A 21679-nucleotide genomic window follows, 5' to 3' on the forward strand; every position below is an offset into this window, starting at 1 on the left:
TCAGAGTTAGCAGCATTCTCTCATAGAAAAAAGTCAATACAATTGCGTCGCTGCTCGAAATATCCGAGGCCCTACCGTGAAAATCGAAAATCGTATCTTTATTCCCCTCTCTATCGCTCGAATATGCAAGAGTGATTGAAAGGCAGATAACGAAATTTCGTTTTTTTTTTGTGCCAAGTGCAAATTAAGAGTCAATAACGCTATTTAATTATCTTTTTATAATTTTTTTTGTAAAATGTTAATACTGCTGTTGGATTGTATTTTTTAGACCCTATTTTAGAGTTAATTTCTCATAAATAATTTTTGTAACGATTACCCGCACCTATTATATTTCTGTTTGGTCCAAGATAGACTGGTAGAGAATGCCTTTCGGCATTAAGTTCGCCTATTATACATTTTGAAAGTGCAACAAAGTTTAAATAAAATAAATAAATAAACAACCATGGTACTTACAAAACTGAAAAGTGCATCCCTATTTGACCCTAAGACTACTCACTCCATTCGCTTGATATAACAATAAATATAAGGGTACCCGCAGGACTCTCAGCTCTGGCTTGCCTTCATTGGCCGTCCAGAGAGGAGTCGTTAGAGCTAATGCTCCAGAGGTAGAAGTGAAAACTTGCATAAGACGCGAGTTGGCACAGTGGCTGTTATCAGCCACTGGGTAGAAAGCGGCGTACACCTCTCGACACCCCTGAGTGGTGTTGCTCCTGGTCGTCTTCACGACGGCATTTTCAGGGGCCCATCTAGTGGGTGGCGAGTCACCGCCTGCCTCGATAACTAGTGAAAACATTGTTATGGCAGGTGTCCGGACGTCTTTGCAATAACCCAGTCTCAATGTCCTCCCAAACTCCAATCCATAGACCGTTATACTATTCACTTTTACTACAATAGTCCCAATGCCTGCTGCGACCGGTTCATGGGTGTCTATTGTTGGGCCTGTGAACGGGTTCCAGCAGGCGTTCTACATGACATTAAAGCTCTCCAAGGGGCCTCTACGTGTTGGATCTATCCCCACGCAAGCCTATCAAAAGACCGGGATTTATAGGCCCGTGAAATCCAAGGAGATACAATAATATAATATTATGATATGTTTATATGTTTTTGTATTTTATTTTTATACAGGGTGTTTATTTCGCTTTGGCAGGATCATCATTTTGGCTGTCTGACCTGTATGGGAGAGTAATTTTTTTTTCCAATTTCGAGGTTGGTCCCATAGTAAAAGTTGCTCAGTACGACCTATATAATATATACACCTTGTAAATTATTGCTGGTGACTAAATAAACATCCTGTATTCATGTTACAAACAACAAACAACTTAAGCGAAAAATAAATAAAGATTATTACGATAATTATCTATTCTAAAAATAGGTAAAAGTAACACAAACAAAATTACCAAAGTTATTGAAGCTTACCTTGACCCCAACATTTATAATTTAGTATTCATTAACATTAGATTTAACGTCAATAACAACGCCAACATTGCACAAGGCGTGCTAAGAATCGATTTGACGATTGGACAGTTACATACGTTCACACACTAACGTAAATACTACCAGCAAATGTACAGAATAGGAGAGATACAGAGGCGTAACCAACAACGGAATATATACACATATCAAACATGTATTCAGCAAATGGCTACACGGGCACTTTTACATGTCATTTTTGTACAAATAATAAAAATAACAAAATACAATTACAAACAAGGCTCTGAAACCGGTTGAATTTCCAAACTGTTATCAGCGTATATGTGGCGCAAAACCTTTTAAATTTCGCTCGAAAAACCGTTTTTTTATACCGATTTTCATGAGAACAGTTCTTGTCTAATTAACCGCTTTAGAACATTAAAAACCGGTTTCTTCCTATTTCGGTGCCTATGTTTACGTGGAACACAGCCAGCCTGACCGGCCGTTGCGTCGGTCGTCGAATAAGGGTCTCCCCAAACCAGTCGACGCGGAGTCGGCTTTCGCCGAGTGTTTTACACCACACTATTCGCATTTAGCCGATCGACCGTCTCCGCGGTTGGACACCTGCGTTTAGCAGTCTCATCCTCCTTGCGGCCGTAGAGACGCCCGATCGCCTGCGACTTGCTATCGCAACAGTTGTAAAGCGACGGTCGGCTCTCCCGTGCTCCGTCCTGCCGTCGAGACGTCAGACAGCACACGTACAGCCGTTGAGTCCGACGAACAGATGTAGGACAGCGGGTGATCGGCAATCGTAAATCTCATTTTTGGAGACTGGTTGTTAGTAATAACCTGAGTTTGAAATTGAACAGACCTGTAAGATTATTTTCCTTAATAACCTGTGATGATGGATATTTTACGTAGACGGGCATGGAAAAAAAGGCTTACCAGCATTTTTATCGTAGCCTACTTGTTGAAGAGCTAGAACAGCAGCAAAAGCGGAGGCGACCGTGGGTTGATTCTTTGTGGCAATATAGATTAAGTGAAGGTGAATTTAATTTACGATATCCTCGTTTGAGACTCGATCCAAAAATGTTTTACGATTATTATGGCCGTCATCGGCTCTGTTCGGCCGTCGTCAGCTATGTTCGGCCGTCGAAGACGCTAATCGGCTTCCGCCAGCTCTGACCGGTCCTTATCGTAGGTACTCGGCCGTGATCGGAGCCGTTCAACTCTTTCCGGCACCGTACGGCGGTATAAGGAGATTTATGAATGCGAACGTGTGCGGTAGGCTGCAAACAGCGTCGTACGAATGCGAACAGCTTTACGGCAAAACGCCGTTTTCCCGTCGAAAGACGTCGTTTCGCGTGGGCCGAGCCGATTTACGACTTATTCGCTCTTATTGCGTTGACATAAAGCTTTTTCCGTACGCGATTTGCCGAAACGGCGTCGACTAGTTTGGGGAGACCCTAAGCCGGTTTGTTTAGGTAACAATAAAGTTTTTAAAACGTTCGCGTTCTTATAAAAGTTCGGAGGAAACCGAAATGAACCGGTATTTACCGGTATTTTAAAAACCGGTTCAGAGCCTTGAATACAAATATGGAATCAATGAAATAATATATATTTTATTAGAGATGTATACAGTCTCTAAATGTCAAATTACACACAAAACTATGATAAAATAATACAATAAATACGATTAATATAAAATCGCATTACTTATTTTATCTACACACATATCTTACACCCTCTATGATGTCACTAACCGCATGTTTCTCGTGTGGTCCTTTTAAGAAACTCCCATCACTCGTATTTTAATGCCTTTCATTAAGTAGCAGTCACATAAACTACTATAAAACTACCTACCATTTCAATGCTCTATGCATTTTTATATCACATCATGACTCCACAGATTTTTACCAAATAAACAAATGCGTGTGACCAAATAGTGCGTACGAGCAAATTATCAAACACTGTACCTGCATTGTGCTTGTCATTAACTGCACCATTAAGTTTGTATTCTTATTGTTTTCTTTGCACTTACAATTTATAAGTGAGAGAAATTTCCGAATTCTTTCGTCATATTTGCGTGTTTTCATTTTAAAATGGCTAGTTTTCGAGGTGAAACTTAAGTTACGTGTGAGATGTAAAACGATAGGTATTATGGAGTAAATATGAAGCTGATAACAGTACAAATATTCTTTTCACTTCTCACGCTCACAAAATTGACATTTAGGTCGCGTGTAAACGACATACAATAGCTTATTATGCTCTAGAGCATAAAGTAAATAAATAATAAATAAATAAATAAATATTATAGGACATTATTACGCAAATTGACTAAGTCCCACAGTAAGCTCAATAAGGCTTGTGTTGAGGGTACTTAGACAACGATATATATAATATATAAATATTTAAAAATACTTAAACACATAGAAAACACCCATGACTCAGGAACAAATATCCATGCTCATCACACGAATAAATGCCCTTACCAGTATTTGAACCCGGGACCATCAGCTTCATAGGCAGGGTCACTACCCACTAGGCCAAACCGGTCGTAAAATCATCTATTACGACCCTTATTAACTTAGCAGTAAAGTTCAAAATCTGCCCAGCCCTGCCGGCGCGCCCCCGGCCAGCGCGGCTTGAGTCCGATTTTCTTTAGTCTAGAACAAATACGGTAATATAACCTACAATATTGGATTTTTTTGTAAATTTTCCGCACCATCGAAGTGAAAAGCAGAGTGTATAACTCAGGCATAAATATCCATTTTTGTCCTCGACTGTATTGGACCTCGCTGCGCTCGGACCAATAAATTGCCTCGGGTAAACATGGATCGGTTTATGTCCTGGTAGTACTATGTACTATTATTGCTTACCAATATTAAAATAAACATGACATACTCGTACAAATTAAGCATATACAAATGAGTGAGCATTGCGAGACATTTTAACTATAAGCATTCCTGGTAATATTTAGAAACTAAAATGTCATATAAAATTTTCTGGATTAGGGCTAGTTTCAGAGATAATTAAATGTTTTTCGAAATCATTCTTTCGCCATAAGTCGATACAAAACACATTTTTGACTGCGGTATTGCCACCTTGGGGTCAAGTCTGGACATACCTATTGATTGACATCGAAAAATTAAAGAAATGTATTCGAGAGGCTACCCCCAAATAAAAATAAAAAATTTGGTTAATTTTAGCTCATGTGTTTATCAATAAAAATTACGTTTTATGTACCTCCTGTACGTGTTCAAAAAAAAAGGGGAAAAAAATTCACAAAAAGTCATATAACATTTTTTGCTTCAGTTGCCATCAGGAATGCACCATTAAAATCTCTCGCAATGTTCACGGGCACCTTTTATCTTACGGATGACTCACGCTAGATCGGGCCGGGACCGGGCCGGAGCGTCCGACACGTCATTTTCTATGACGGCTGATCGGTGATCACGTGGTGCTTTCCATAGAAAACGAAGCGCCGGAAGCTCCGGTCCGGCCTCGGCCCGGTGTAGCGTGAGTCGTCCTTTACACTATAGCAACGGGCACACATTACATATATATATATTTATGGTAGATCAAGATCACACTTCAAATCACAATTTAACCTTGAAGGGCCTTGCCATATTATAATACAAGTGTGCAACGTTGGTCGCAAATAAAGCAAATATTACAGTACCAGCTAAATTAAGGACTCGAATAATTTCGTACATTCGCTTGCCATTTCCTATTTCTATCGCACGCGCAACTATACTGCTACCGCGCTCGCACAGTGGTATTGACCGCCGGCAAATAGGCGGGATAGCAATATAATTACGCGCAAGCCATAGAGATAGCAACAGGCAGGTTAATGCACGAAATTCTTCGTGTTAGCGTCTTTACTTTACCCGCTAATCCACTGTTTTGAAACGACTGTTATTCTTCTAATCCCGTCCAAGCCTTACATAAAGTCTAGACACAGTTTAGTAACCAAATGGTTCTAAGTCTAAAGCCTGGAAATGGAGCTAGAAGCACGGATGACCTTCATAATACAGTCGCTCGAGTAAGGCCAACATTTCTAATATTATGGCGGCCGTATTGTGATCCAAAAAAGCGGTACAACTTTTAAAATTGTTTACAATACATACATATGGTGCTACTTTTTCGCACTAGTGTGTAAATTAGCACATTATGTAACTATGTCGAACCTTTAAAGAGCCATATGTACTGAAAAACGTAAGATACACGTGCGAATAGGTAATTCGTAACTCGTGTCGATTTAAAACACTCCCTTCGGTCGTCTTTTAATTTATCGTCATTCGTCACTCGTTTCCTATTTTTCGCACTTGTATCGTAAATAACTATTAGAATAGCTTTACGATCCTAGCGAAATAATGGTTTTTTTATGAAATTCCATTTCAACTAAATCTTAACAAATCACTTTGATTTTGATGTCGATCGGTTCAGTCAGCATAATATATTCTAGGTTTATAAGTTTTTTTTTTGTATAATATATAGTATAAAAAATACGAAAAGGACTATATTTTCATGTGACCGATATCGCATCTTATGTGACTAGGATTTTTAAACGTAGCAATTCGCCTCAAATCGGTGTGCTATGTTTTTATATTTTCCCAGTACCTAAATGCTATATTTTTTTCAATAATTTGATAAAAAAACACTTTTTTTGTGGAAAAAGGTGGCAACCCTACATACATTTGACGTGCCTCTCCGCCGCAAAAATCAGCAGACGTTTTGTGCGGAAAATTACAAACAAGGCGTTTTCGGTTGGTTAAAATCTCCAAAGTTTTTCATCAAAATACATACATACATATAATCAGGCCTATTTCCCGAAGGGGTAGGCAGAGACCACGGATTTCCACTTGCTACGATCCTGACATACCTCTTTCGCTTCCTTCACTTTCATGACATTCCTCATACACGCTCGTCGGTTTAGGGTGCTCTTGACCTGGCCTTTCTTCAGGATTTCCCCGATTTGATCAGAGAAAGTCCGCCGAGGTCTACCCCTTCCAGCTCCCTCTTCTACTTCTCCCTTATACACTCTCTTTGTTAACCTTCTTTCACTCATTCTTTCCACGTGTCCAAACCATCTCAACATACCTTTCTCAATTTTTGTCACTACATCTTCGTTCAGTCCACGCTTTCATCAAAATCGCTTAAGCAATTGAATAGTTATGAAGGAATATAGAAAGCATGTCCCATTTATCTCCACAATGAACTGAAGACGTGAGCGGATGTGTTATGTCACATTTTTCAGACTTTGGTTTTATGCAATAAATGTTGATTCGAAGCTGTTATGAATAGCTATGTAATTGTAGATTTCATATTTTTTGGCCATAATAAGCCTTAACGGCCCACTGATTACCAGTTCGCCGGACGATATCGGCCTGTCAGTTATTCGCAATTGGGTACTTGACACATGACAATATTATAACAAAATTCAGTTAAATGGATAGAAAATGAGCCATCCATTATAAAAAAGTGGAATTTAAAAAAATTATACTGAGATTATAAAAAAAATACAAGGCGCCAAAGTGTCAAAATTTTTTTATTGTCCTACAAAAATAGAAAAAAACAAAGGAAAAATATAAAGGTGGTCACCGACGTCTTTTAGGGCATGGCAAATAAAGAAGAAGACAAAAATAGAAAAAAAAATGGTATCATTCGATTTCATACATTTTACTGAAAAATAGATTGTATGACAACTATACACATAAACGCAATATTTCAGGGTCAAAATGGCAATTTCCTTGATCTTCCATATATTTAGGACAGACTAATGTGACGTCACATCATGTTATCATGTTGTTAGAGGCGTTTCAATCGTCGAGTGCGAGCGTCAGACTTTAACTCTAATTTCTGACCTTTGTGTTGCTTAAATGCCATGAGTTCCATATAGACATTTGATCCTCAGGAAAATCAAGATCGTTTGACATTATTTACAAAAAACTGCCAATAGCCAATTGTCAGCTTTTGCCGATAACCGACAGGCCGGTAACGGCCGGCGAACTGGTAATCAGTGGGCCCCTTTATGACGTCCGCGCGCGGTGCGGGCACACGCACGTGGGTGCCAGCCATTGTAGGTAAAATCTGTCGCACGCATCCGCGCCATTTAGCGGTGCTCATACTATTTTTCGTTAACCCGGTCACCCGCTCCGTGCAACCGCGCCAGCTAGTGGACTTAAGGTGCAGTACGTTCAGCCAGCAGATTTGGAATTATTTTTTGTGCTTTTTAAATTTAAATATGAGTTGGAATCTTGAAACCCTTTTTTTAGTAACATCATCGATTTGGATTTCCCTCTATAGAAAAAATATATACTCGTAGGTTTAAAGCGCAGCTATTAATGCTGTCAAAATTCAAGCCATTATCTGTGGTCGTGCACGTATAGGAATCTCAAGTTCTACCAACCCTAATAATTGCTCGGAGCAATGCTGAGCCGAATGGAGCCGAGAATGACCGAAAGGAGGAGTGTCGTTCACTTATAGTACCATAATACTGCATTGTCACCCAATTTACAGATGTATGTGAAGTATCAGTTAGAATAATGTGAAGTGGGTCTAATTTAGCTAACAAGACTTGACCCGAACATATCTACAAACATTCCTAGTTATACATGGTTAACAAAAATAGTGGGGATCCGTTTAAGGGGGTCCCTAACGCCAATGACCTTCGATCAGAGTTTTCTAATGTTTTTTGTAACTTCTACGCCAATTTTAGAGATTATTGCCAAGCGGACCCCAGGTTCCCGTGGGCCGGGGCAAAATGAGGAAGAAGAATACAACTGACTGACTGTTCTTGTACAAACTATTTTAATTGCTAACATGTAAAATCGTTAACTGACTGACTGTTTTTGTACAAACTATTTTAATTGCTAACATGTAAAATTCTTATATTTTGTCAATAAACGAGTATGAGTATGAATATTTATTTTATTAATAAAGCTTCCTAAGTATCTCATTCTATAACATCTTAACAAAAAGTGATGTCTTTAACATAGAACAACTAAGACTGTAAAATGTATACATTGAAACGTGAATGCTCGAAATTTATCTATATTTGGAAAGGTTATATGAGATGTCAGATACTTTTGGCGCGTTGTTTCATCCGACACTATTGATGCTGACTGTACCAAATAAATAAATTGATCCATAATGGTGACATGTAAGCCCGCAATAATCAGATCCCATAAGGAAGAAATTACAAAATTAACACACCGTCTCATCAACGTGCATTTCCTCTATCCTTGTCCTTGTCGAAATGTCACGTCCTCAAGTCAAACCGGCCCCCGATGCACTTCAATTAAGTATCCATAATTACAGAACTTGACAGTACCGTATATGGAAAGTACTATTTCAGAAAAGAAGCGTAATTAGGCTATGGCAGTAAGAGGTCATACACGGGAGAATTGCAAAAAAAAATGTTGGCAGGAACTTTAATTTAATTAGTCTTAAGTTAAAAGGCTGTCAATACCTAAAGCGCGCACACTGTATTTGTATCGGATTAAATGAGATAGCACTGTCGCATGTTACTGGGCCTGGGCAAGGGAATAATAAGAAAAATATTTAAATAAAAAAAGTGGATTATTAGTGTAATATTTTACTCAATAGCGGTTTAGATATAAATGTTTTGAAATTGTGATTTTAATTGTAGACCCATAAGTCAAAACAATAAAGACATAAAACCGTTTAATTGTGATTTTAAGACCAATCTTTGCAATTATTTTCTATCGAGCCGATTTCGTTCAATCATGTATCGAGTACAACCACGGTCTTTGAAATATAATTAATATGAACATATGTTTTTCTTACTTGACTAAAACAAATAGTCTTTCTTAAAAAACTGTTTAAGTAACATCAATTTCAAGGACATTGAGTGTTGACAGCCTCTTAAGAGGAATTCCTAGTTACGATTTTTCCATACAAACGCTCTCGACTGCTTCCTCCCTGGATTTTTAACCTATAGCAATGATTTTTTCAAGTAACATCAATATCATCAATATCAGTGCCGCTGTTTTGTTTTTTTGGATTATTTTATTTTGAAGAAACTTACAGCGCCTCGAAAATCGCAAAAACGGCTCAATTGAATTGACTGCAAAAAAAGGCGCAGTATACAGATATGACAACAAATATCCAAAAAATCTAAACATAGCGGCATAGATTATTTCTTCCTCTTGCAGTTTCCAAAATTTTCGTAATGATCGGTTGCGTTTTGGAGGAGGAAACAGTCGAGAGCGAAACCTCGATTTTTTAGTTTTTTGCGTGGGAATTTTAGTCCGAGCTGCAGTTGTCCTTATCGCACGCACACCCGCCCACCACAGCGCGACAGTAACATAGCTTCAAATATTCGAGATTTGATTTAAAGTTGCTCAGCTAGGAATTGCTCTTAATTAATTCCATTGTGTTAAGAAAATGAAATATCGTCGGTATACTTACTCAACCTCGTATCTAGATATTAGATATCAGTACCCCTAGTGTAAATATTTTCGACAGCGAAACGTGACGTACACGTTTGCTTTTGTATGAGATTTTTGACTTTCCAAAACGTCCCGCTTGGCGCGCTGTTCAAAAACCCATACAAAATGAGACTTAACGCAAACGCGTACGTCACGTTTCGCTATCGACTAAATTTACACTTGGGGTACTGATACGAGTTTGAGTAAGTATAGCGACGATATGTAAATTTATTTTCAGTTCTATATGTTTTAATTATACGTAATTTTGACTCTTAGAGACTCTATACATCTCTAATGATAATAAACTCATTGGTACGAGCCGGGGTTTGAACCCGCGACTTCCGGATTGCAAGTCGCATGCTCTTGCCGCTTGGCCACCAGCGCTCCCTCTCATTTCTGACCTTTGTGTTGTTTAAATGCCATGAATCCTCACCTCCTCAGCTGCGGCCACATATTCGGAATTCGGCGAATATTCGTGATGGCGTCTCTTTCATTTAACTTGTTAGCGAAAGAGATGCAAACACGAATATTCGCCGAATCCCGAATATGTGGCCGCAGCATTATAGATATTTGATCCTCAGGAAAAACAAGATCGTTTTGACATTATTTACAAAAAAACTATCAAGTAGCGGTAGTATGACGCTGGTGCCTTGGAAAATGGGACGGCCTCTAATTTGGGATGCCACTTGCGTAGACACCCTCGCACTGTCCCACCTTCCGGGCACTAGCATTGATGCTGGTCATGCCGCGTCCGCAGCGGAGGACCTCAAACGCCGCAAATACGCAACCCTTGGCAGTAGCTATATTTTTGTGGCGTTTGGGGTCGAAACGCTGGGGTCGTGGGGGCCAAGCGCGCGTCAGCTATACAAGAATTTAGCGACGCGCCTCATAGACACCACAGGTAACCAGAAGGCTGGCCAATATTTCGCTCAACGCATAAGCATTGCCATTCAACGTGGCAATGCGGCCAGCCTTCTGGGCACACTTCCCATCGGTAGCGAGCTTGAGGACATATTCTATTTATAAGACTCTTATTTTAAATTTATTTTTTATCATTAGTTTTAAGTTTATTTATAGCCTATTTTTAATTTAGAAATAACAATAAAACGTTTATATAAAAAGAATTAATAAATTAACATGTCAAATTCAAAATAAAATAAATAAATATTATATTTCCAATCAAGTAGCCAATTGACGTGTTCCCCTAGATTTGCGGACGCTAGGTTGCGTGACAGTCGTGCACATAGCGAATAGCTAATAGCTATTGCCCTTGAATAAAACGTGTAACCTGCCTCAGCAATGTCAACCTGACATTTTTTTTTTTATACTACGTCGGTGGCAAACAAGCATACGGCCTGCCTGATGGTAAGCAGTCTCCGTAGCCTATGTACACCTGCAACTCCAGAGGAGTTACATGCGCGTTGCCGACCCTAACCCCACCCCCCTCGTTGAGCTCTGGCAACCTTACTCACCGGCAGGAACACAACACTATGAGTAGGGTCTAGTGTTATTTGGCTGCGGTTTTCTGTAAGGTGGGGGTACTTCCCTAGTTGGGCTCTGCTCTAGATCTGGAATGACATCTGCTGTGCTGTGCCCTACCACACAGAGCGAGATGACATTCACAATGCCCGTACCTCTCTTTTGGACGTAGTTTAAGGACATACCCGGGTCCAACGGGTATAACGTTTGCGTAACTTACTTTCTATCCGTCTCATTCGTACCCGCATATTGCACAGGCTAGCGAAATCAGTGTGAAACTGGTGGTAGCCGTACACAGCCCCCAGTGTAAATTTATTCCATAGCGAAACGTGACGTACGCGTTTGCTTCAGAAACAGCGCGCCAAGCGGGACGTTTTGGAAACTCAAAATCCCATACAAAATGAGACTTAACGTAAACGCGTAAGATAAAGATAGTTTATTATTCAAGTAGGCATATTACAATGCGCTTATGAACGTCAAATAAAGCTACACCGGCTCTAACCCTACACCTCTGACCCGAGAAGATTTAAATCCCCCCTCAATTGAAGGAGGGTATCCTGGACCGGCAAGAAACTCGGTGGGACATATCTTTTCAAAACATTACATCTTATAATTAACATTCATTAAATAAGAAATAAAATACAATTTAGATTACTATATAAATCATGCATCCGTCACGTTTCGCTATCGAATAAATTTACACTAGGGGTACTGGTGACTACCGGAATTTCAAACTTCTTTTTTGTAGTCGCTTAAGCTAAATATCAAGATTCTTTTGTTGACTATAGACTGTTTAGAGATATTATGAATTCACTTTCAGTCTTAACTTAATACCCCAAAAAGACGTAACAAGCAAAGTTACTTACAGTGAATATAAACTCTATTTCTACTGTATTATGATTGCAATTTCAATAAAAGGTTGATGTCGGTTAGGACTTTTGGAGTTGAAATCGAGACGTGTCGGTTCACATGCTTGGAGTTCTAAGTTCAAATCCGTGAAGCAAAGAATAATAAACAGAAGCGCATTTTATATTTTTTGGACAGTGTAAGGCAGCTAGTGCCTGCGATTTTCGGCCCAATTCTAACAATGCTTATAAGATGTCACAGCGATACGATACCTATCAGTCAATGTCAAAAGTGTAATTTCTTCAATCAAAAAGTCTCTTTTGATACTGACGGATCGGTATTGTATCGCTGTGATATCTTTATAGACATTGTTCGAATTGGGCGATTTGTCTGTGTATATTGATGATTTCTTATATTTAGGTACTGTGTTTATAACTTTTCAGTGTAGTTTGTAAAACGATAGATTAAACATTTTTTTTTAAATTAATATTACCAAATGTATCAGTTACCAATATGATACTTATGATGCAACTCCAGTTACATGCGCGTTGCCGACCCTAAACCCCCCCCCCCCCCCCCCCCCCCGTTGAGCTCTGGCAACCTTACTTACCGGCAGGAACACAACACTATGAGTAGGGTCTAGTGTTATTTGGCTGCGGTTTTCTGTAAGGTGGAGGTACTTCCCCAGTTGGGCTCTGCTCTAGATCTGGAATGACATCCACTGGCTGTGCCCTACCACACAAAGCGAACTTATCTTGAAAGTTATTCATAGTCAGAACTGCCAGGTGACAAAAATATTCTTGTAGACATCATGCTAGCCTTTTGTTTTAGTTATTTTAATATATAGCATTTTCTTCAGCGTCAGAATATGTAAAGACGAAGCTCTTTGTACATTAAATATGACTTCGAAAAACAGTCTATATGACTGTCACCTCATGTCACTGAAAGTTATTCGTTCTCCATAAATACCCCATACAACATTTCCCGCTATAAAAAACCTAGTCAATTAAAGTTTTTAAACATGTATCGCTGCATTACAATATTTGACGTTGTCAACATGCGCGCTGGACAGTTGAGTCGCGCGCGACACAATACAAGTGGGGCCATTTTTGAACTCTAGTCCGACTTCTATCGTCGTGCCGCCCACCATACAAAATAATAGCTAAGGAAATTTGAATCTAGTCGTATTTTCTAATTGGGTCGAATTTCATTTGAAAAACATTTTTGAGAGCCAAATAAAAAGCTACTTTGTTTGATTTTAATGAAGGTTGACATTCCATCGAAACGGAGTGTACACTCTAAGGTACATTGGGCGACACGAGGCTATAGTTATTCTAGTTCGTTTTCTATTTTTTTTAATGTTTTTTCAAGTGAAAACTTCTTTAGCGGCGCTGTGCACTTTTTTGGGAAAAAAATGCTAAGCTCTCGACAGGTCACTTGACCGACAGATTCGTCAGGTTATTCGTAAGACGGACACGTGACCTCATCGAAAAACTCCATGATGGTTCTAGTAATGATGATGGTGTAAGAGTCGTTGAAATTATGGATGGAAGTTGATTTTTCTAAGAGATAAACCTTTTAATGTTAAATAAATGTTATAGTTCTGAAGTGTTAAATTTTAAATGTAATATAAATTGTCATGTTTGTGTGCGATACCGCAATAAATGAATATTGTATTTTACCACATAAATGATAGTTCTTTTATACTTATAATTAAAGCAATTCGTGCAAAATTATTCCCTAACCATTCCAAAATATCAAAAATGCACAACGTTAATATTCAAGTTTTCACTTCTTCCGGCACTCCCGGAGTGCACCCGTTGTTTTTTTTTACAAACGTACATTCTGGAAACCGCAATCGTTCTTACAATCATAGGTCCAATTGCTGTCGGGTCTGACACTATTAATCTTTGCCGGTAATGATGGGAACGCAAACCAGGAAGTCCACTGCTTCCTCGGATTAACGGCCGGCGACACCGACAGCTAAACTCTGGTTAAAACGGTACTTTAGGGACCACTTAAGTAAATACGTATTTGACAGTTTTTTTCTTCTCTAAAACAGTAAAAAACAACCGATTTATTGAATAATTAAATAAAATAACAGAACTCAATTTGTAAACTTAAAACTAAACGCTGTTTAGGCGACTAAACGGCGTGGCTCTGTTGAATCGGCTTAAATTATAAACTGAAATAGATGCCATAAAAATTATAAGATGTGGTTACCTATAATTAGATAAGCATCAGTCTTGATTGTCATATAGATTTAAGAGCATGTAAAATGTATTATCTGTTGGTAATCCTAAATAAAGAACATTAAAAAAAAACGAAAAATAAACGGTATCCCTAGTGTAAATTTATTCGATAGCGAAACGTGACGTACGCGTTTGCGTTAAGTCTCATTCTGTATGGGATTTTGAGTTTCCAAAACGTCCTTGTTTCTAAATACCATAGAAAATGAGACTTAACGCAAACCCGTACGTCACGTCACACTGTCGATTAAATTTACACTAGGAGTTCAGAATACTAATCCGAACTACTAGTTGTTGACACCGAATAAACATGTCTGGTCACTTTTTCAGAAAATGAGATATTAATCTTAAAATGCAGAGCGTCTGTCACCACTGTATTATTGTCATAACTTTTTATTACTTTAAAAACCTTAGCCTAGGAATTAACGTACATTTTTACATCGTTTTAAACTACAACCCGTTGTGGACCCGGGTACGTCCTTAAACTACGTCCACAAGAGAGGTATGGGCATTATGAATGTCATCTCGCTTTGTGTGGTAGGGCACAGCACAGCGGATGTCATTCCAGATCTAGAGCAGAGCCCAACTGGGGAAGCACTTCCACCTTACAGAAAACCGCAGCCAAATAACACTAGACCCTACTCAGAGTGTTGTGTTCCTGCCGGTGAGTAAGGCTGCTAGAGCTCAACGAGGGATGGGAGGGAGTTAGGGTCGGCAACGCGCATTTAACTCCTCTGGAGTTGCAGGCGTACATAATAGGCTACGGATACTGCTTACCATCAGGTGAGCCGTATGCTCGTTTGTCACCGACGTAGTATTTAAAAAAAATACAACGCGATTACTCAAAATGTTACTAAAGTGACTGGTAGTAGACATGTTCTTTCCGTGTACCCTTTACGTAGTCTGCGCTTAAACTCCCGTTAAGTGCTCTACTCTAACTCACCGTGAAGCAGCGGTGCCACCGGGCCTAGAAAGCGAAACAAAGACGCTAGAACCTATGCCGGCAATCAAGTCCGACTAACTAGCGATTTAAGCGATAGATAAAAAGAAAAAGGCAAAAATCGTAACAATGAAGGTTAATTTTTCGTTGAGATGAGGAAGCTTATAAGGTTAGGTGGGGTAAGAGAAAATATGGGACAAGATAAAAAAAAAAGAAAAGATGGGCCGGGCCTGTGGCAGTGTTGGGCGTAATCAATTACTTGTGTAATTTTAACTACAAATTAGATTACAAGTATATGAATTATTTATAGTTGATTACATGTAGCTACAACTACTTGTAATTAAGATTACTTCGTATTTTGTAATCGAAATTACATTAATTTATAATCAAAATTACTCAATAACTTCGTGATAGGCAAAGATGAGCAAATTTAGTACTTTAGTACTCTCTCAGTAAACAAAAGTAATATTAATACTTTTTTCTATAAGTTTTTTCATACATTTACTTAACTTCATGCCATATAAATTAAAAAAAAGGGTGCCGATTAATGGAACTGACAAAAACTCGTTTTTGCCCAAAAATGTTCATATTGTTTTGATAAGTCCCTTTTGTACATAATCTTGTAAAACTATCAATGCTTTTTCAAATAAAGTCAAACTTTGTATATTAAGATCAATTTTTTAACCTGATTTGGGATACAAAGATAATCGAATCCACATGTGGATAAAATGCAACTTTCTCATCAGTTTTTGGACAATCAATAGCGTCTTTACCAGCTAGTATAGTGAAAAATAAACTGATTTTAATAACAGGTCTTGAATTATTTCTAGCACTAACGATCACGGAGCAAAGCCGCGGACGGACAGACAGACAAACATGTTGAAACTTTAAACGCTCCTAGTTAACTAAGGAACCCTAAAAATGAACCTGTCATTGAGAGGTTATATGTAATATCATTAAATGACAGATCCATCAAAGTCTGCGCTATAGCGAAATACGAAAATATCGAGCATCTACCTCTGTCACTCTAACTACGCCTTAGTAGGAGTAAAAGAGAAAGATGCTCGTTTCCACAAGTAGGTGATCCGTGACATTACATTATCTCATACTGATAACTTATATAACTAGAATGATAGCGTTATCAAATGCTATATTTAACGCATCATTCATAACATATCTTCATTTGTGACAAATAAGTTATTCGAAATGCCGTGCTTAAGGATTCTTACAAACGTTCCTAATAGTAAAATCCCTAAGGATTTTGTGAACAGAATTATTCCTGTGTTGGCGAAGGCTGTTAGGAAAGATGTTGAGGTAAAGATTGAACTTATGATAACTACTTTTTATACGTTTTATAAAAATATGTAATTTTTGTTTTAAAGCGAAACCTATGAACCAAGAATATATTATGCTGAAGCGATCGACATCCAAAAGTGATTTGTTAGGATTTAGTTAATGGAAACCATTTTCTCCCAAAATGGAAATTTCGTCAATAATGTAGGTACGTACCTACTGATACGTTCGGTTAAGATCGCAAAACTATTCTTCCCTCTAATATAAATATACTAAAAAACAGAAAACATTCATACCTTAGGAACAAATATTTGTGAACTGTCGTTGACATAGTGGGAGTGGGAATCCCGTAGAAGGGAGGTTATTGCTCGCAGAACACGGCCTTCAACCTTCACCTTCGCATTTATGCACTTAATTAACTTTACTATACTATTGTTCTATGCTTGAACACTAAAAGCGCGCCTTCAGCCTTGCAAGCATGCACCTGTCGAACGATGCGGGCCTTCGGCCCTACGTGGATCTCGGCCTTCGGCCTTCGCATTTAGTCGCTTGTATTACTGGTCTATGTTTAAGCACCAATCTCCCTTAGCTTGGCCTTCAGCCCCGCATGTAGGCGCGTCTCTCCCTGACGCTTCGAGCTTTCGACCCTACGCGGAGCTCGGCCTTTGGCCTTCATAATTGAGATACTTGTGGAAGTTGCAGGAAGCACGCACCTGTCGGACGCTCTGGGCCTTCGGCCTCCGCATCTGGACACTTGTACTTGTTCTGTGTTTAAGTAGTAACTTCTTGCAGTTCGGCCTTCGGCCTTTCCACAGCTGTCCACAGCACATTTCACGTAAACCATTGCGGTTATGTGTTTCTGATGCAGCCTCCCCACAATTTACCTTATTTTTCGAATTAAAAATTTCCCAAACCAGCCTATAAGTAACTCTGTAAAAATAGAGACTTATAAGGTAGAAGTACTAGTGCTCGACGCCGCACTAGTCACCGACACGGGCACTTTATTTCATGGAAATATAGGTTAAATTTGAACAACGAAGATTTTTCTGTATTCGAACTTAATCCTTGTCACTTTGACATAAAGTGCCCATGTATGTCGAGTAAATACTAGTGCAGCGTCGAGCACCAGTACTTCTACCATAATATAACCGCTATTATACTTTTTCAGAAGTTCTCATGCGTGATAACGGGCGACTGCCAGCTGTCCTTCGCGGGCGACTCGTCTCAGCCAGGAGCCGTGTCCACACTGGAGTCGATAGGGCACGTCGCGCCGGAGGACAACCGAGTGATCGGCCGGGAGCTGTCCGCGTTTGTACAGAAGGAACTGGGGATACACCCTGACAGGTGACGGGTTAAGACTGTTTCCGTAGAGATCGTTTCCGCGTTTCCTCTTAAATATGTTTCTTCTTTTTTTATGATAGAAGATGCAAACGAACACTTACACTATTTCTGCTTTAATGCAATATGTAGTGTCCTCTTAAATACTGTTCCCCTTCGTAAATACCAATTAAATAAATAAATATTATAGGACATTATTATAGTATTTTATGCAACAGTTGTATAAGAAGGGTCAAAAAAGGCGAGTGGCGTGAGTTACAATGTGAGCCGGAGCCGAAGGCGTAGGCGAACATTGTAAAGGAATACGCCACGAGAATTTTTTGACCTACTTATACAACGTTGCATACAATATTTTTCCTACGAGTCAATAAAAATAAATCTTAATTTAGGTAAACAAATTACAGCAAAAGTATATAGCCAAGACGCGCTAGCATACCTTGTTACGCGCCCGGCCCGCCCCGGGCCGCGGCCGGCCGGTCGGCGACACCTCCTCGTAACTCATGAGGCCCTGGTACTTGCTACTTGCTAAATAAAATTTTTGGACAGTTTTTTCTCAATTTTGGCCACCGTAGCCTACGGAGACTAACAAGCAACGCTAAACGGTCTTCGTAGTCTATGGGTGTTGCTATATTAAGGGGGTCACATGCGTGTTTCTGACTTATGAAGTAATTATTTTTACTATGCAACCAAATGAATATTTTGTAAGTTGGCATCAATGCACTTAGTTTAAAACCGTATCGTATCGTTCGTTTTGGTTTTGTTAGGTTGGTAGCCATTAATCGCAGTAACGTTATAGCGTATAAAAGCACAAGAGCTTTTATGAGGAATAGACAATATAGACTTTTCTTGAAATCTTTTATGTATGTTCTTATATTCGTGTTAATGAATGCATAAATGACAGATAACAGTAGAGGAGTAGGAAAAACAAATTGACTATGTCGAATAAGGCTTGTGGCGATTGTTGTTACCATTTCCTCTTAAGAGGCTGTCAACACCCAATGTCCTTGAAATTGATGTTACTTAAACAGTTTTTTAACAAAGACTATTTGTTTTAGTCAAGTAAGAAAAATATATGTTCATATTAATTATATTTCAAAGACCGTGATTGTACTCGATATACGATTGAACGAAATCGGCTGGATAGAAAATAATTGCAAAGATTGGTCTTAAAATCACAATAAACGGTTTTATGTCTTTATTGTTTTGACTTATGGGTCTGCAATGAAAATCACAATTTCAAAACATTTACATATATCTAAACCGTGGTTGAGTAAAATATTACACTAATAATCCACTTTTTTTTTTTAAATATTTTTCTTATTATTCCCTTGCCCAGGTCCAGTAACATGCGACAGTGCTATCTCATTTACTCCGATACAAATAGACAGTGTGCGCGCTTTAGGTATTGACAGCCTCTTAAATACAAATTATTGCGCTTACTGTGGGACTTATTCAGTTTGTGTAATAACTTCCTATAATATTAATTTGTTTATTGTTTGTATAATGAGTAATGAGTTATTTTGGTTTCAGATTTTTCATAAGTATCTACGATATCAAAGGCACTAACATTGTGAAAGGCGGTGACACAATAAATGAATAATTTAAGCTAATGTATATAAAAATCTATATTTAATTTTAACTTTGAACATTAAAAAGAAAACTTTTTTAACTAGAAAGTTTATAAATACTAGGGGACATCTTACACTTATCAACCTAGCCCCAAACTAAGCAAATCTCAAATAAATGCCCTTACCGGGATTCGAACCACGGACCATAAGCTTCATAGGCAGGGTTACTATAGGTCACTCACGAGGCCAGACCGGTCATCAATTACTTTTAATTTAACGCCTGGCAGTTTCATTATAGCAAACTTGTTCCTGAATTAATTTGCTTGCTACAGAGAAGAAATGAAAATGGAAACGTTCGGTCGCAGACTAATTGTTGACCCAACCTAATTAATCAAAAAATAATAAAATTATAATTAATTAAGGTCGTCAGACGACCTAGCGGCAGTCGCTGGCCCAAACTGGATAGCAACAGCCTCAGACAGAGAGCTCTGGAAAACCTTGGAGGAGGCCTATACCCTATAGAGGGGTTCTCGTACACCCTTTTTATTGTTAATTTATCAGATGTGTATTATTTTTATTTTATTGTGTTCGAGAAATTAAAGGCTTTTATATTTTTTATTTATTTATTTTAATTAATTTGTGCCTGGTACTCACCGGATAAGGATATAGGTATTTCTTTTTTATTATTATTGTAATAAAATCCCATACAAAATGAGACTTAACGCAAACGCGTTACGTCTCGTCACGCCATCGAATAAATTTACACTATAGGGGTACCGATCTTGTGGTAGTAATTAGTTTTGGTTGTCAGCTGACGAAATAATGAAACTACATAAATTGACATTGAACACTTTATTATATAACATTAATCTACATTTATAAACATTTAAAAAGTTTATAGACGACTAGCATAGCACAGGTTTGGTCAGGAAACATTGAAACATAAAGTAAGGATGCTTAAGCACGAAGAATTTTGCGCATTGACCCAGCGTTTGGGGGCGTCCATTAATCGCGTCATATTGTATAGGGGGGGAGGGGGTCAGCAAAAAATCACCAATGTTCACCACAGGGGACGGGGGGGTATGGACACGTATCACGTGTATTTTTTTTTTCATCTGTGCTATACTGTATTATAGTCAATAATAATCCTTCACGTGTACTTAGGTTCATTTGTTAGAAAACTGTTCTTTAGTTATCGAAAAAAATACACGTCATATTGGATGTGGGGGGGGGGGGGTCCTGAAAATATCACCAAAGATCACCATGGGGGAGGGGGGGGGGGGGGGTCTAAAACAAGCCAAAAACGTATGACGCGATTAATGGACGCCCCCTTTCCTATCTCTGTCGCACACGCATAATTATATAGTTGTCCCTATCTCACAGTTTTTTTTAAATGTGTTTGACCTACAACCCTTTAGCAGTGTCAAGCTGACATATTCGCTCACGTCTACGTAACTTTTTATAGATCTCGCTCGTACTAATATGCGAGCACAAGAATGCATATAAATAAAAAAATAATAAATATTTATTGCTTTAAACCTTACATTAACACTTGACGACCGGTTTGGCCTAGTGGGTAGTGACCCTGCCTACGAAGCTGATGGTCCCGGGTTCAAATCCTGGTAAGGGCATGTATTCGTGTGATGAGCATGGATATTTGTTCCTGAGTCATGGGTGTTTTCTATGTATTTAAGTATTTATAGATATTTATATATTATATATATCGTTGTCTAAGTACCCTCAACACAAGCCTTATTGAGCTTACTGTGGGACTTAGTCAATTTGTGTAATAATGTCCTATAATATTTATTAATGTCCTATAATATTTATTACATTACAATTCATATTGTAAAATTTATGAGTAAGACAGGTGTATTCGGTTTGTAACACATTTAGGTAGTGGGGTTGAGCCTCTGCCTCCCGAACTCGGTCTAAGCCTGTGACTCGGGAGTCAGCGATTCCTCCTAGGTGAGCGATTCCTCCTTGATTTGGTAACAATGGTATCAGCAATAGAAATCCGTAGACTGGAAAAAAGGTAAATGACTAAGATTGTAACTAATTAAAGCCAACTAATACAGATATGTGTATGTGTGTAAGTCG

The 21679-nt window shown here is 38.6% G+C and overlaps 1 protein-coding gene across 1 annotated transcript; it reads left to right on the forward strand.

Moving 5' to 3' along the window:
• Positions 1–16533: 16533 nt before the first annotated feature.
• On the forward strand, positions 16534–20197 carry LOC133516899 (MIF-like protein mif-2). Its single transcript, XM_061849976.1, has 3 exons — positions 16534–16694; positions 17842–18017; positions 19542–20197. The coding sequence occupies exons 1-3, from the start codon at positions 16587–16589 to the stop codon at positions 19609–19611; spliced, it is 354 nt and encodes a 117-aa protein (XP_061705960.1). The 5' UTR covers positions 16534–16586; the 3' UTR covers positions 19612–20197.
• The last annotated feature ends 1482 nt before the right edge of the window (positions 20198–21679 follow it).

This window comes from Cydia pomonella, chromosome 1, assembly GCF_033807575.1.
Source record: "Cydia pomonella isolate Wapato2018A chromosome 1, ilCydPomo1, whole genome shotgun sequence".
NCBI classification, from domain to species: domain Eukaryota; kingdom Metazoa; phylum Arthropoda; class Insecta; order Lepidoptera; family Tortricidae; genus Cydia; species Cydia pomonella.

What these genes read in the sequence shown, in the direction of transcription:
- LOC133516899 (XM_061849976.1), top strand. Translation starts at nt 16,587, where the DNA reads ATGCCGTGCTTAAGGATTCTTACAAACGTTCCTAATAGTAAAATCCCT. An exon ending in CTGTTAGGAAAGATGTTGAG is followed by an intron (nt 16,695 to 17,841) that starts GTAAAGATTGAA and finishes ATACTTTTTCAG; the next exon opens with AAGTTCTCATGCGTGATAAC. An exon ending in CTGGGGATACACCCTGACAG is followed by an intron (nt 18,018 to 19,541) that starts GTGACGGGTTAA and finishes TTTTGGTTTCAG; the next exon opens with ATTTTTCATAAGTATCTACG.